The 16501-nt window shown below is 41.6% G+C and overlaps 1 protein-coding gene across 1 annotated transcript in view; it reads right to left on the bottom strand.

Moving 5' to 3' along the window:
• rbpjb (recombination signal binding protein for immunoglobulin kappa J region b) overlaps positions 1-9186 on the bottom strand; it is an 89037-nt gene extending 79851 nt beyond the window's left edge. Inside the window, exon 1 of the mRNA XM_050067690.1 lies at positions 9011-9186. Coding sequence (XP_049923647.1) covers positions 9011-9030 — 20 coding nt within the window. The 5' untranslated portion in view covers positions 9031-9186. The remainder of the gene's footprint in view (positions 1-9010) is intronic.
• Positions 9187-16501: the final 7315 nt, after the last annotated feature.

The following is a 16501-nucleotide window of genomic DNA, read 5'->3' as shown; positions in this document are numbered from 1 at the left end:
CAGGAGGGTTAATTACCGGGAGCCACATTATCCACAGAGGTCTCTTCCACTCCAAAACAAACCAGACCCGGTGATTTAAACCAGTAAAATACGAGCCTCTTTTACACTGCCTGTTCAAGGCGGGAATATTGCGCCGTTATTCCGCCTTGCCATTCTTTATATAAAGCATATCTTTTATCTTATATGTGGCAGCAGGGGTAGCGACAAGGCCAAAACAATGTCTGAGTAAATGTGACGGGTGTGACACTTTGATGACGTGTTGTGCGCAACCCACCCCTGGGAGATTGAAAAAGCAGCTACTAGCAGTTAGCAGCTAACTCAAAGAAGAACAGCAGCTGAAAATGTCTGCAAATTGCAAAAACAATAAGGTTCAGGAGCTCCTTACCCTCCGAGCAGAGGACGAGATCAGCTGTTATATAACAGATACAGTAAATGATTGTTATCGCCATGTTAGGGGCCGTACACATGCCGCGTTTTTCACACACAAGATTTCAGGCTATAATACGGTGCTTGTTAAGGCTGCTGAGCAACCTCAGACGCAACCTGCTGCCACGCTCTTGAAAGCTGGCACAGAAAAGGCACATGAGTAGCACCCAGCGCTCGACCTTGCGTTTTTCGGGCGGTTTAAGTCGCAGCATGTGTACGGCCCCTTATGCCATTGTTATTGTTTAGAAAGGGCTGACGTAGCTTATGTTATATGTAACACTAGAGACTGATGCTGCTGTGTAAACACGTCACCCCTGCCACGCCTTTTTTTGCACCCACTATGCCAGCATGCTGTCTAAAATCACACACGGTGACAGGTGATTCTTATTTCAAGGTGATTATACACATAATAAAACATACTTAATATATTATACTCATTTATGCTGATGCATCCCCTAAACCCTGCACACCGGACCTTTAAATGCACGACCAATAAAGGGAAGCGCTTTCTATGAATAAGCAGGAGGGAAGCTAAAGTACAGTATGGTATATCTGGTTTGTGCACACTCAAGCATGTGTCTGAGGACCAAGAACGGGGAGTGCCGAGCTGGCAGCGATCCAAGCCAAATTACACAAAAATGTGCATTTCTATCCCCTTGGGTGTCTCTTGTGGTTGTTCCCCTGAGACAGACAGACACAAACAAGACTGAATAGGGGAAACAAGAGAATGAAGACACTGAGTCAACCAGGGCGTGTGGTGCTTTAAGAGGCCCATCATCACCCGAGCAAACAAGTCGAATCTGAACCCTGAATGAAACTAAAGGCTTCAGGGGATATTTCAATCATGTGAAGTAATGGATATGCATGAACTTCCAAAACAATAGGCTACTGTACGCATGTGAATAAATCCCCCTAAAGATGTCTGGCTGGTGGCACATTTGCTTTGGTGCTTTGCCTGTGACTTCTGTACAGCTCCCCCCCGGCTTGTATCCCCACGCACACCACACACTTTGAAGATTTTCACAGCTCTGGGTGGATACGGGGCAGCTTTGCAGGCTGCAGGATACCGAGGTGACACGCGGATCAGGTAGCTCGTGTCATCTCTGTCGTTAACCTATCCATCAGTGCTGCAGCTGAGGTAGCGCTGCGTGTGTGTGTGTGTGGGTGGACATGGGGCTGCTGCTTTGAGGGGCGGGGGATTCGGCATGTCTTTTAACTCTAGCCTGAGCCTTTGCCACCATAAAGGTCAGCGCTTCGACATCTGCTGCTCCCTCTGAACCTCTCCTTTCATAAAGGGAAGCGGGGAAGAGGAGAGGACCCCAGGGAATGGATGCACGTGCACACACACACGCACACAAATACACAGATCAACTTTTATGTCTAGGTACACTCACACTCCCTTCCACACGCACTCACTTGATCGCCGTCGACACAGCCGCTAACGAATAAAAGAGCGCAGGGTTTGCGTCTCAAAGAAAGGCCTAGTGGTATCATTACACCAGCACAGAGACGCTTGGCTTTTGGCCTGAAAGACTCTATCGTTCTTTTTTTTTTTTTTGGCAGAGGCATGGAGGGGGGGGTGAGCAAAATGGAATCCCGTCCCTCGGGGGCACGGCAAAGGCAGAGCGGTGTTGAAATAAGTGATTCATGCTTTTATCATCCCAGGTGAACAGTGCTTCTCTTTCAGCTACCACAATCAGTTTCTCTGGAAGAGAGGAGCAAAGAAACCCACAAAAGCAACTCTGTCTTTTTTTCATTTGTTTTGGTTTTTAGCTCCTCGCCTGCATGGAACACTGCGATCTGGAGGTTTTTTGCTAATTTGTGCAATTGTGGAAACCTACAACGTTCTGACTAAGACCATGCTATACAGTGTAATGCTCCACAAGGATAGGGGGTTTCACCTGCACATGTGCAAAACACACAAGAGTAGCTGTCATCGCAAGCTCAAAGGATTAAGCCGTCCCACACATGATCAGTGGTGAAAACGCTCTGTGCTCGCTGTGCCATTGTTTTCCTATGGGGAAAGCGGTGGCACCTTCTTAAAGAGGTGATCTCGGTCCGCTTATAAATGAACTCTAGTGCGGTTCGTTTGTGTTCCGACCTGGATCTGAACCAACTGCAGTCACATGACACATTGTTTGGGTTAAACATGAGCATGTTACAGTCCTGGAGGATTATTAATGTGCACCTCCTCCTGTACTGCCTTAATATGCACATTCAGCACATCCAATGCATCAAAACATTGTTTTCTAGTGGGAGCCGCGCCTTGTTTTCACTCTTCTTCAACGTTTGGTTTACTTCCTGGATTTTTCCCACATGGAAATTCTGACCAATCAAGAGCAGCTTTGTCGTGCAAGGCATCTGATCTGGTCTGCTGTGAGAACACGAACCAACTCTTGGCAATTATACAACTTTGGAACAAAATTAGTCCCTGATTCAGACCAAAGCAAGACAACTCTAGGTCTGAAAGCACTCTCACATAAATCATACAAAAACCGGTCTGCAAATGAAACTGTTGCTGGTGCCTAGATGATGTAAACCTGCGCAGCACTTTGCCTCTACTGTTTTCCGCACCCGATGTCATAGTGAGTTGACAGAAAATTAATCAGCAGTTTTCTTGATAACCAATCCATCATTTGAGACATGTCTCAAGCAAAAATGGCGAACATTTGCTGATAGCAGATCCCTGATTCTTAATATTTTCATCGTTGTAAAGGGAATGTTTTTAGATTTTATACTGTTGGCTGGAAAGTAACAGCACTTTGAATATGTTACCTAGGGCTTTAGGAAACAGCCATAGTAAGTCATCAATAAATTAGGATTAATTAATAACGAAAATAATTGTTACTTGCAGCCATGATGTCATGTGTTTCACTTAGCGTGTTATGTTTTCAGTTTTGAACATTTACATTCAATGCATAGTTTGTCTGTCGACCTGAAATATTTCGACCACTTTCAAGCTGTCCCCTGGAAGTCAAGGATTCGAATCTTCAGTCAGAGACCCCTCAGGCGACAAATATTGAACATGAGCAGTTGTTTGGTTTTGTTTTTTTGTCAGTCGGATTTAGCTGCAGAGTGAGTGCTCCTTGCTTTCACGCTAGTCTCAGTGGGCGGAAGTTCGCTGCATAGATCAGCCTCTCATTGGGCGGAACGAGCCACCTGCTGAAGTCCCGCCCTACCACCTCCGGTTGTGTAGCAGTTTTCAACACGTCCTTTACTAACTTTTGCGGTGTTTGATTTTGCAGGGATGTAGCCATTTTTCTGCCATGGTTCGCGTCCTGTAGGCGATATTTTTGTGGGTGTGTTACACCAAAACCTGTTCCCCCGGCAATATTTTTGCAAGCGCACCGTTGCTGTGGCACCGCCCAGAACGATTGTGATTGGTTGAAAGAAATAAAAAAAAGCCGGGGCGTTTTTTCCTCCAATCTTAAAGTGAGAGTCGGCCCAGCCAGACCTTTCTTTTTGTGAGAAAGCTCTGGTGAGCGAGACTACTTTCACGCTGCTCCCTGGTACAGACAGCTGCAGACACAGAGGCAGCTGCCCAGAGAAAGAAAAGCTTTGAAATGCACAGCAACTTAACACAATACAGTGTCTGGCTTTTTTTTTAATATCCAGTGTTGGATATGGTCCCTTATTAGCGTAGTTAGCCCGCATTAGCTCGGACAGCTAACTTGTTTACTACCCCCTCAAACTCTCACTGGCAAAAAGGAATGAATAATTGACTATGCATGCTGGATCTGATTCAACTGGCGCAAATCTGCTTTAAAGGGTGCAGCTAACGGTTATTCACATCATCTAAAAATCTGTCCAGTATTTTCCTTATTAATTGTTATGTCAATAAAAGTCAGAAAATGGCGAAACTTGTCCTGTGTGCTTTCCCAGAGGCGAAGGTGGGGTCTTTAAACGGTATGTTTTACTTGACTAAGAGCCCAAAGATCCAAAGCCATTGAGTTTATTATCAAGTATGACAAAGAAAATACTAAAACAATTATTTGATAATCAAAATAGTTGACAATTAATTTTCTGACAATCAGCTAATTTGTAATTCGGGTCTACTTCTGACATGTATTCGGCCCAGCTACTTCACAAAGATACAAACTACAAATTCTTTACAGCCACCTTAAAGCCTACAGGGAATGAGTGTTTGTTGAAATACACAGCAGATTTCTGATTGTGTGTCGTAGCTGTTGTGCGTTTCGTAGTCCATCATACAAAGCTGTAGCTCTTAGGCAGTTATAGGAGTCGTACATTGAACGAAATGGTCTGCGCATGAAAATATAGTGCTTCATAAAAGCAAACATTTACTGTGAATTGCCAGTTTAATTAGTAACTGCCACCTGCAATCATGCACATCCAGTATCAAACAGACACAAACACACACCTGATTATCCTCTATTATCTGTTGATAAATACATTTCCAGGCAGCAGACTAAATTAGGCAGAAAAACAACACAACTGTCTCTGAGTGCAACTCACAAATTAAGGGACAGTGAAGTCAGTGCGACTATTAATTCAAAGACAGAAAACCACAGCCTCTCTGTGATGCCATTACAAGAGAGTCATAATACCATTAACAAGCCTGTGGTTGAGGAGCCCCTCCCTGTGTAAAGCCAGAGCCATTCAAACAGTACATGAGGCTGTGGTCAGGCTCTGAGATGCCTCTGACCGTTACTGTGAACATGGCCTGCCACCAGCTAGAAAGACCCCTTATGGCACTTTAATTTTCTGTTAAACCTCTCTCACCCACACACCCGCCCCGTCTTCCTCTCTCACACACACACACACATTGACCCCCACTCACAGAAACACACACATGAATCTGGAGATATCATCTGGACAGGTGGCCAGCCACCCAGACCTGACCCGCCTGCCCTCTAGCTCCCTCCCTCTGCCTCCTCCTCCCCCCGCAACTGAAATCAGTTCAGGTCTGCTGGAAAGCCCCAGATGAACATGCACAGCAGACCAACCCCCCGTCTCCTTCCAACATGCACACACCTCCAACAAGCCCAGCAAATGTCTGTCACCCACTGAGCTGTCTGTGGGGATTATAGCCTCGAGAGTGCAAAAAAAATAGGTTTGTGTCTAGCTAATGGTACAGGCGAATCATTTTAATCAGGGTTTACGCCACAGAAAGACCAAAGCGGTAAAGACAATCAGCTCACTGGAACACCGGGCTATTTATGACGAATATGGCCACAAAAAAATTATAAACAAGGCAGCACTACTCTGCTTTATGAGAGAATATATCTGCTAACTATCAGTTTAATTACCATTTTTTACATGGCAATTACAGAATGTGCACTGAGCCTTTTAAATTTGGAAATTTGAACCATCTAAAAGATAAAAACTTTAAATTTGACTCAGAAAAACAACACTTTAAAAGCTACTTATTTAATATTCAGAGCTCATCAGGGAAAATAATTTCAAGTTATTAGATTGTAAATGAAAAACGAAATCGAATTTTCGGGATTTAGCACAAATTTTCAGTGATGACAGGTTTCAACACAGTCGCACACACGTCTGTAAATTTTGTCCTTAGATGCACTGCAGTGTAAGGTGTGAGTTTCCAAATAGCAGCCTATTTACAGAGTTTCAGTAGTAGGCCTATATATTATTTTCCAGCAATGTACAGTCATAACAGTGCACGCTATTCACTGTATGTGGTTGCTCTACACTTTGAGATTAAAGCAACAACTGTCTAATGATTGCAGTCAACATTTTATGCAGAAATATATGCCCTAACTATAAATTTAATGATCATTTTTTAAATGTTAAATGTTAAGTCTAATAAATAACCCTTGGCTTACACACTTATCGAGTGTATTATCTAGTAGCAATTACTGAACCTGCACCAAGACTCCTTCAAATTTGGAAATTTTAACCATCTCAGAGATAAAAAATTGAGTATGTCAAGACTTAACCAGTTACTTATCTAATAATATTCAGAGCTCATCAGGGAAAATAAGTTCAATTTCTTTGGGGCAGTCACGTTTATAATCATCACACTGAACAGCAAATGAGAAACTGAATCAAATTATTGGATTTGGAAAGACGTGGATCAATCTTCAGTCATGACAGGTTTAAACACAGTGTCACACATGGCTGTGAATGTTGTCCTTAGGTGCACTGCAGTGTTAGCAACCTGCTTACAGAGATGCAGATCGCTGTTTAAGTAGTGAATACTATTTCCCAGCATTGTCGTCCACTTACAGGGAAGTTGTAAAAGTACATCCTACTCATTGTGTGGCAGCTACAATCTTAGAGATAAGAGAGTGAAGCGAAAACTATCTCATTATTGCAGTCAACATTTTGTGGGGAAATATATACCTGTACTATCAATTTAATGATCTGTTTGAAAATGTTAACAAAGACTGTGTTTCTATTAAAATAACGTCAAGACTTAAGTAGCTAGTTCTCTAATATTCAGAGCTCATCAGGGAAAATAATTTTAATTTAGGGGGCGGAAAACATCACTTTCAACATCAGCACACTGTAAATTAGAAACTGAATCAAATTTTGAAAGATTTAAGCATTTTAAATGATGATAGTTTTGAGTACAGTGGCACACATGGCTGTGAATTCTGTCCTTAGATGCACTGCAGTGTTGGGTTTGACTTTTCATCAGCAACCTGCTTACAGAGATGCAGATCGCTGTTTGAGTAGTGAGTACTATTTCCCAGCTCTGTCGTCCTCTTATAGGAAACTGAATTTGCAATGTACACACTATCAACTGTGTGTGGTAGCTATGATCTTAAAGATCTCATTATTGAAGTCAACATTTTATAGGGAAATATATCCCCTTACTATAAATGTCATGATCAATTTGAAAATGTTAACAAACACCATGTTCACATAAAAAAACTGACATTTATTACATGTGTATTATTTCGTAGCAATTACTGAACATGCACCAAGCTCCTTTAAATATGTAGATTTTAATTAAACTTTAAAGTTGACTATGAAACAAGGTATATCAAGACTTCTGTCAAGCTAGTTCCGGGAAAATACATTTAATTTTGGGAGCAGAAAATGTCACTTTCATCATCAAATGAGAATCACAATTTTGGGGATTTTAAAAGATTTTTGCCATTTTTAAATGATGATAGTTTTAAGCACAGTGGCACACATGGCTGTGAATTCTGTCCTTAGATGCACTGCAGTGTTGGGTTTGACTTTTCATTAGCAACCTGCTTACAGAGACGCTGTCTGAGTAGGAAATACTATTTTCTAGCATTGTCGCCCACTTACAGGGAAGTCGTACAAGTACACCCTTTTCACTGTACATGGTAGCTATACTCATTAAGATCTCATTAATGAAGTCAACATTTCATGGGGAAATATATCCCCTTACTATCAATCTAAAGTGCAGATGCTGACATGAATATATAAATGCCAACAGTCATGAAGTACAATTTGAGTCCACATATAATTCAATGTTGTAGTTATTGCACAATGCCCATAAACCACATATTTCAAGCATTTCCGTTATAAGTGCTAGTGCTGATAGATAAATATAAATATAGACCAACGTCACATTTCACAAAGTGCTAAGTACATTTGTAAATTTCTATCTAAACTTTAAATTTGACTATGAAAAAAGGTATGGCAAGACTTCAACAGCTGGTCTCTGATATTCAAAGCTCATCAGGGAAAATACATTTAATTTAGGGGGCAGAAAACATCACTTTCATCATCAGGAGACTACACATGACAAACTACATCACAATTTGGGGATTTTAAAAGATTTTTGCCATTTTTAAATGACAATAGTTTTAAGTACAGTGGCACACATGGCTGTGAATTCTGTCCTTAGATGCACTGCAGTGTTGGGTTTGACTTTTCATTAGCAACCTGCTTACAGAGATGCTGTCTGAGTAGTAAATACTATTTCCCTTACAGGGAGCTGAAGTGGTAAAAGTACACCCTCTCCACTGTGTGTTGTAGCTCTGAGCTTAGAGATTGAAGGGAAAACTATCCAGCAAACACAGTCCACATTTTAAAAACACAGCCAAAGGGGATGCCTTGCTCACAAAGCCGCAACGTGTTTCAGTCAGCTCTCGCTAGCTGACGTCCATTATCGGACAGCTAGCTGTGTTGAAACCAGTTCACAAACGTGCTGCCCGGCTAACTGCTGAGCACGTTTCGACAACAAATACAACACCAGGGATTAAACACAAGCTCTCAGTGTAGTCTGGGGATAAACACGCTGGGTAGGAAGTGTTTACTAAAATACAACCAGCCCCACTGGTTGTGTTTAGCTCGCTGGCTAGCCTGCTAGCTAACAGCTCGCCGTTGTCTGGGAAAAAAAAGACCACCGAGGGTGAAGTATCGCTTAGCTGGGGCTAGCTCACAAAACACTGCAGCAACAGTCAGCTCAGGAGAGTAACTGGTCAGAGAGGGGGAAACACTCGCACGCAAACACACACTCAGACAAAGAAACGACTTGAAGAGAGTAAAGGAGAAGCTCAAACACTGCGTGGTGCCCGGGCTACATCACATGGGTTAACATTAAGCTGTTTCATAGCAATAACTTGTATTCTGCTCAACTCCGCTCCCCACCGCCAGCCCCGAATCTCAGACTCACCCTGTCACAACAGGCGCCATCTTCCACAAACTCTCACCAAAACTCCAATACTCGCGATATCCTTTCTCTCCCACAGCCCAACAATCCGCCGAGACAACAGAAGCAGACTGGAGGTGTAGGGACGAGGGAGACGGAGAGAAAGGGGGTGGGTGAGGAAGACGGAGAGAGAAAGGGGAGGCGGCGGGTAGCAAGAGAGAGAGAGAGAGAGAGAGAGCGAGAGAGAGAGCGAAAAGGGCAGACGCCACAACAACAGGCGTGGGAAACTTCCAAGATCGCGCGAGGCTTGGAAAACTCTCACAATAGGCGAGCACAGAGGGAGCGTCCCCTATCGCGAGATGTGCGTTGAAGTGGAGAAGTTGTTTATCTTGTGGCGCTGAAATACTATTCCCACGTGTTTACCGGGTAATAAATTACAGCACCGATCGGGTTGGAGGAAAAAAAAGCGCTGGTGGTGAGGAAACCCTCGGTTTTCCCAGGCTCACACACATCTTACAGTTTGTACCCTGTCTCCTCATGGTGTCTCTGCAGTGTTCAAGCATTAAGGGAGTGTTCTTTACTTATCACAGAAGGGTGTGTGTCCTCTATTTATTCATTTACCCACCCCAGAGCTACAAATATATATGTTCTGAGCCTTCCTGAGTGACTGGCAGAAAATGCATGACCACCTCTCCACCATATATTACTTATTTGATTTTTAATACTTAGGGTAAGATGGGTTTCAATGCTACCACCCCCTTAATTCATCTCATAACCAGTATATGGCACTAAAACTACTCTCATTTGATATTTATTCCATCAGAACCATTTAAGGGTAAACCGATGGAATTTTTTGTCACTAGAACGTAGTGATCTATGTATTTATTTTAAGTCGTACATGAAAAGCTTTGGTATGTGTATGTATATGATGATGGGGGATTTGTGGGGAGACTCGTTCAATTTATCTTAAAAGAAAAAAGAACTTTCTCCTTTAAAGAAAAAACGTAAAATAAGACCCTTGGGGCAAGACGCCCCACACCGTTGTGACAGTTACACTCGTGCAGTGGTGTGTCTGCTGCAGTTACACCTCCAAAACACTAGTCAGTGCTATGTGCTGTAAAGTTTAGTTGATTCAAAACACACATTAAACACACATTAAACATGGCTTAATAGAGACAATTTCAAACACAAGTACACAAATCAGCTTCACTATAACTCGCAGCATTCACAGACAAACACTTGTTTTTATCTGGACACATTTTCCCCACAAATACAACATGCTAATGTTTTTAGCACAAGCCTATGGCATTTTACATTGTATAAATTAGCCTAGCAGCTAGCGGACTTTTCCTCTACTCATATGAAGCCAGGGACAACAGCAACATTTAACAAAGGCAACATTACAAAATTTGTCTCCATTTCAACTCACAAGGTGATGTTTTCTGAATTCCAAAATTAGACAGGAGGTCTGCGTCGCAATGACGTGTACCTACATTTCTGGGGAGGTGCACGTTAGGCTATGCCGTAGGGTACAGTGTCGATTCGAAGCAGAAGTATAAATCGCGCATTAGAAATGTGCCGCCTCAAGATATTATTCAGTTAGAGAATCTAGTGGTGACTTAATAATTCGTATCTACATATAGCAGTAGTAGTATAGCATTGTAGCTAGCTATCATTAGCAATGCTAGCGGTCAAGAATTAGCCAACAGTTTTAGCTAGTTTGGTGGAGGAAGACATCCTGAAATAAAAAACATTAGCCTAAAGGAAAGGCAACAAGTCTAGATAATTCATTAATGAGTCAGGGTTGGGATTTTAATTTGTTTTATTTAGTTAAAAAGTTTCGAGCCCCGTACCCTTTACAAGATTTAAATTTTTGTGCTATAACAACAAAATTGGATACTCTACCAATTTATTTCTCGCGCTACTGTGCTGGTTTATGCATCATTATCCTGCACATGCTAAAATCAAATCCAAATATTTTTTAATTTTATAGATTATTGACTGTTCTTAAAGGGGGGCAACTTCCCCTAACGTACCCTTTGATGTTTGAAAGTTAAAAGTCGAAGAATAAAGTTCTTGAAACGAGCCTTGGTTTTCCACTCTTGTTGTGCATTCTGGTTAGTTCATGCCAACACTTTATTTTTAAAGAACGCTAAAATTTTAAATGAAACGTTGAATAAAGTGATTCTGATGAAATATCACGATTTCAAGTTTAGATTTGGTTGTTTTGTTCTTTCTAATGGAAGTGTTCGTTACACATGATGTGTCCAAGGACCGTAGGAAATATGAAAATTCAACCATAATTCCTGTTTTTACAGTGTCTGGCTATGATAAGTGGTGTAATTTTGTCGATTTTTAAAGAAAACATGCAGGTTTGGAGGGCATGTTTTCCTTAAAAATTGTCAGTAACATAAAAACAAAATAGCCAAAATAAAAAACATAACTTCCTATCAGTGCTGAAAACGTTATTTGACACCTCCCCCTTCATAAGTAACAAATAGCCCCTAAAGGTCCTATAATATACTTGTTTTAAGGTTCATACTTATACTCAGGGTTTCCACTGGAACATGTTTACATCCTTAAATGTTCAAAAAAACTTTCTTCACATACTGTCTGTGTAAATATACCTGTATTCACTCTGTTTCAGCGCCTGTCTCTTTAAGGTCCTGTCCAGATAAAGCCCAGTCTGCCCTGATTGGTCAGTGTCTCCAGGTCTTCCACATTGGCGTCTCGTTTGAGACGTCCTTTGAGTTGGGGAATGACTGTAATGGCACTGTAGAGGCACTTTCTACCTTAAAACAGCATAACTGTGACATCACAACTTCATAGTAGTCCCAATGGCTCGTTTAAAGACATTTCTGAATATGGACTGTGTATTTCTCTGTAGCTTGAGCATTTTGATACTTACGCTGTATTTACAAAGCACCTTTACCTGCTTTATATTGATAAAGACATAGAAATCAGACTCTTTACGATGTGGGAGCTTTAACAGCTGCAGCTGAAATATCATTTTTATTTTCTAATACAGCCCAGTACTAAAGACAACAAGCACGAGAAGTGATGAGGCTGCAAGGACATTAAATAAGAGGAGGAATTAAAGGGTTTCTGCACACCAGATTTACAATTCCCTTGGGCAACATTGCAGTTCCTGTTTAGAATGTGGAAACAATGGTGTGAACACATGTGAATGGGCCATACAGGGCAGATTAGTGCATTGCCATCACATTGGGGAGCCCCATGACCACCCTCCTCTCAGCCCAAACCTCAGCCAAAGTACAAGGGAGGCTATTATTTAGAATGATCATGCTTAGAAATGTGGCTTTATTAGCCTTCCTGCTCGCCTCGGTTTTTTCTCCCCCAGCCAGAGTGCATTTGCAAAAGTGTTGTATCATCCCCGCCACCAAACAGGTCAGGTCATTCTTGTTTATCTGGGAGGGGTCAGAAAGCCGTAAACCTCCATGTAGGTCCGTGTTTTGTTGTCCCCTCAGCCTTCATTTAAATCTGTTTGGCATCTTTGTTCACCTTACAAGTGACTTCTCGTGGGTGTTTTTCCAACTTCAAAGAGCAAGTGAAGGCTTCTGAGACCACACTGATGGCGAGTCAATGCTCTTGTTAGCTAGATGTGTGTGATCTGCCCGAGGCTGTTTATTGTGGAAAAGTGGCTGTTGGCTAAACGAATACAGACCAGAACTGACAAACACAGCACAAACAGTCAGCAGAGTTGCCTCCATGTTTAAATGCACTGAATATCAAAAGCTTTATTTGTTGAAATATGTGGGCCTGACTGGTTAAAGGGACAGTTTGGCCCCAAATTAAAATACATATTTCCCTCTTCCCTGTAGTTCTATTTATCAATCTAGATTGTTTTGGTGTGCATTGTCGAGTGTTGGAGATATCAGCTGTAGAGATGTCTGCCTTCTCTCCAATATAATGGAACTAGATGGCACTCGGGTTAGGGTGCTCAAAGCGCCAGTTGCTGGCTCCAGCTTCATATTTACCATACAGACGTAAGAGTGGTATCAGTCAATCTTCTCATCTAACTCTTGGGACGGCCCAATTGCCAGAAGTAAATGTTGGTATTGTACATTTCTGCAATAAGATACTTATCACATTAGCATTTCTTAAGTGATGTAGCTATGATTATATGTATATGAGCTGAATTTTTCATCAGGAAGTGGAGGGAATTGCGGATGGCGAGACCCATCAAAGACGTCTGCCAAGCTGCGGACAACTGTTCGAAACAAGTTTTTTGCCTTGTCATTGCTGTATTTCTTGCAGCTTTTTAGCCCCCAAACATGGGTGTGTTTTTAGCAACATCATTGTTTTTCTAGCTGAGATAGTGCCACAAAAAGTGGTTGTTTTTAACCGAGACATCGCTGTGTTTCCAGCTGAGATAATGCCACAAAAAGCGGTTGTTTTTAACCGAGACATCACTGTGTTTCCAGCGGAGATAATGTCACAAAAAGTGGTTGTTTTTAACCGAGACATCACTGTTTTTCCAGCAGAGATAATGCCACAAAGGCGGTTGTTTTTAACCAAGATATCACTGTTTTTCTAGCTGAGATAATGCCACAAAGACGGTTGTTTTTAACCAAGATATCACTGTTTTTCCAGCGGAGATAATGCCACAAAAGTGGCTGTTTTTAACGGAGACATCACTGTTTTTCCAGCGGAGATAATGCCACAAAAGCGGCTGTTTTTAACGGAGACATCACTTGCCACAAAAGCGGCTGTTTTTAACGGAGACATCACTGTTTTTCCAGCGGAGATAATGCCACAAAAAGTGGTTGTTTTTAACCAAGACATCACTGTGTTTCCAGCTGAGATAATGCCACAAAAAGCAGTTGTTTTTAACCGAGACATCACTGTTTTTCTAGCGGAGATAATGCCACAAAAAGTGGTTGTTTTTAACCGAGACATCACTGTGTTTCCAGCTGAGATAATGCCACAAAAAGTGGTTGTTTTTAACCGAGACATCACTGTTTTTCTAGCGGAGATAATGCCACAAAAAGTGGTTGTTTTTAACTGAGACATCGCTGTGTTTCCAGCTGAGATAATGCCACAAAAAGTGGTTGTTTTTAACCGAGACATCGCTGTTTTTCCAGTGGAGATAGTGCCACCGAAAGCAGTTGTTTTTAACTGAGACATCACTGTTTTTCCAGCGGAGATAGTGCCACAAAAGCGGTTGTTTTTAACCAAGATATCACTGTTTTTCTAGCTGAGATAGTGCCACAAAAAGTGATTGTTTTTAACCGAGACATCACTGTGTTTCCAATGGAGATAGTTCCACAAAAAGCAGTTGTTTTTAATCAAGACATCGCTGTTTTTCCAGTGGAGATAGTGCCACAAATGAGGTTATTCTTAACCGAGACATCACTGTTTTTCCAACGGAGATAGTGCCAAAAAAAGCGGCTGTTTTTTACCAAACCATCTCTGTTTCCTGCCCGGACAGTGGCATAACAAGCGGTTGTTTTTCACAGAGATACCATTGCGTTACTTGTCAGATTGTGCCCACAAATCCAGGTATTTTTTCAATGTATCTGCTACATAATAATGTGTAAATGTAGGTCTAACGTGTCTGTGGTTTGCAGGAATGTACAATACCAACTTTTTTTTTTTTGATTTTTGGGTTGCTTGGGGGAAAAAAACACAAGTATATTTTTCCAAATAATGTGCATTTAAGTTTCTACATGTATGAATTCATAACAAATCATTCAATTAAAATGCTTATAAAGAATATTTTCCCCCACCAATCCACACACCAGACACATTTCTGTGTAAAGTAACAGATGCGATCTGCTCCACTGTACACATTTCGTATTTTTCAGATGCATGATTCATTTTTATGGAGCTTCACTGTTTTGCCAGAAAGAAAGAGGGAGGGAAAAAAAGTGGAGAGAAAAGAGTTGCGGGGATGAGGTTTTGCATGAGAGTGTGCCTGGCCCGAGGCCCGCACTATGAAGACACAGAGACGAGGACCTCATCCTGCCCTCAACCATTTTTCCTTTCTCTCTGTTTTTTTATAGGCGGCGGAGAACCTCCAGTTACACTCGCAGTTGAATGGGGAAGCATAAAGTTTCCTCAAATGTTTTACAGCTGAACACAGTAAAAAAAAAAAAAGGCTTCACAAGTGCAAGTAGAGAAAATGGGAGCAAAAAGGGGAAGAGGCCTTATTTTTGAGGATATGTTAACTTTTAAATTTAGAGGATTTGAACTTTGACCTTTGTGGCTGTTGTAAAACATATAACATGCTTTAAAGACCACTCACACACATGATTTAAAGTTTCCTTGAGGCCCCACTCGACATTTTCATCTCTCTTGCATCTGGAAACATGATTTTTCTCAATTTTCTTGAAAAATTGTTCATTGGCAGGACAGAAAGCACCAGTTTGTCATGTTATTTTCCGATGCCTTTATTTAAATCAATGAGCATGTAGTGAGCTTCTACAGCTGTCTCTGTCTTCCCCCACGTCCCGTTCTCTCATTAGAGGTAAAAACCATTTATTTTAATTGAGACGCAGCCAATTCAAGCAATCATGACTAAGCCATAAGCCTCAGGTCTATAAATCCACTCACTTGACTGCTTAAGCTCGTGGATCAGACGGAAAGGGAGATTGAGATAGAAAGATTCGTGTCCCCATGTGGAAACGGCATTCACCAGCAGATCATCCCATCTGTGTTATCGCTATGTAGATTTGGCCTGTCAGTGTGTCAAATGTATTGCGTGTCATCCAACACCAGTATTTGTTTATGTAAAGGTTAAAAGCTCGTTGTGTGAAGCAACTTTATGATTGCACTGATCGACAGTAAAGCCCCATAATTCCTTTCTTTCAAGCTCAAACTGTGAAATTAACAAGTTTTGTTCTGTGGTCCAGGCAATTTTCACATCCCGCTTATCCCGCCAAGCACTACTAGCACTTATTATAAAAAATAAAAGGAGAAATTATTTTTATCTGCAGATTTGAGGAGAGAAAAAACAGAACGGGGGGTGAAAGCGAGCCAATTAAGGAAGTGCAGTTTGAGTTTCTCCTGATTAGCAGCTCTTTGACTCAAAGTCATTCGATACAGCCAGAGGGTGGTGAAACTTCCTGAAATGAGCAGACGCACAGTCAAAGCGGGAACCAGTGGCAGACAGAGAAAGGTGGGTTGAGAGACACTGGGTCAAATGTTAGGCGTGTGCGTAGACAAACAAGACGATAGTGTGGACCTGACAGATCGGCTGCATACCAGACAGAGACAGGAAATCAGATTTGACATCTCAGACACCTCAGACATCAACCGAATACCCAGAAAAAATGTTTGTGTCTGCAAACCACAGATACGTTATATTTGTACATTATTCTGTATAAAAAAAACATTGAAACTTTACATTTAGACAAAGCTGTGGTGAAGGTGTGGCTCGGTTTAGGCACTAAAACAACTTGGTTATTGTCAGGAAGAGATCATGTTTTGGCTTTAACACCCACATTTGGTGGCATAAAAAACTGCTTAATGGGAAATGTCACATGTAGGTTC

This window comes from Epinephelus moara, chromosome 17, assembly GCF_006386435.1.
Source record: "Epinephelus moara isolate mb chromosome 17, YSFRI_EMoa_1.0, whole genome shotgun sequence".
Classification (NCBI taxonomy): Eukaryota; Metazoa; Chordata; class Actinopteri; order Perciformes; family Serranidae; genus Epinephelus; species Epinephelus moara.
Note: the sequence above shows the minus strand (reverse complement) of the source record. Positions and strands in the feature narration are given on the sequence as shown.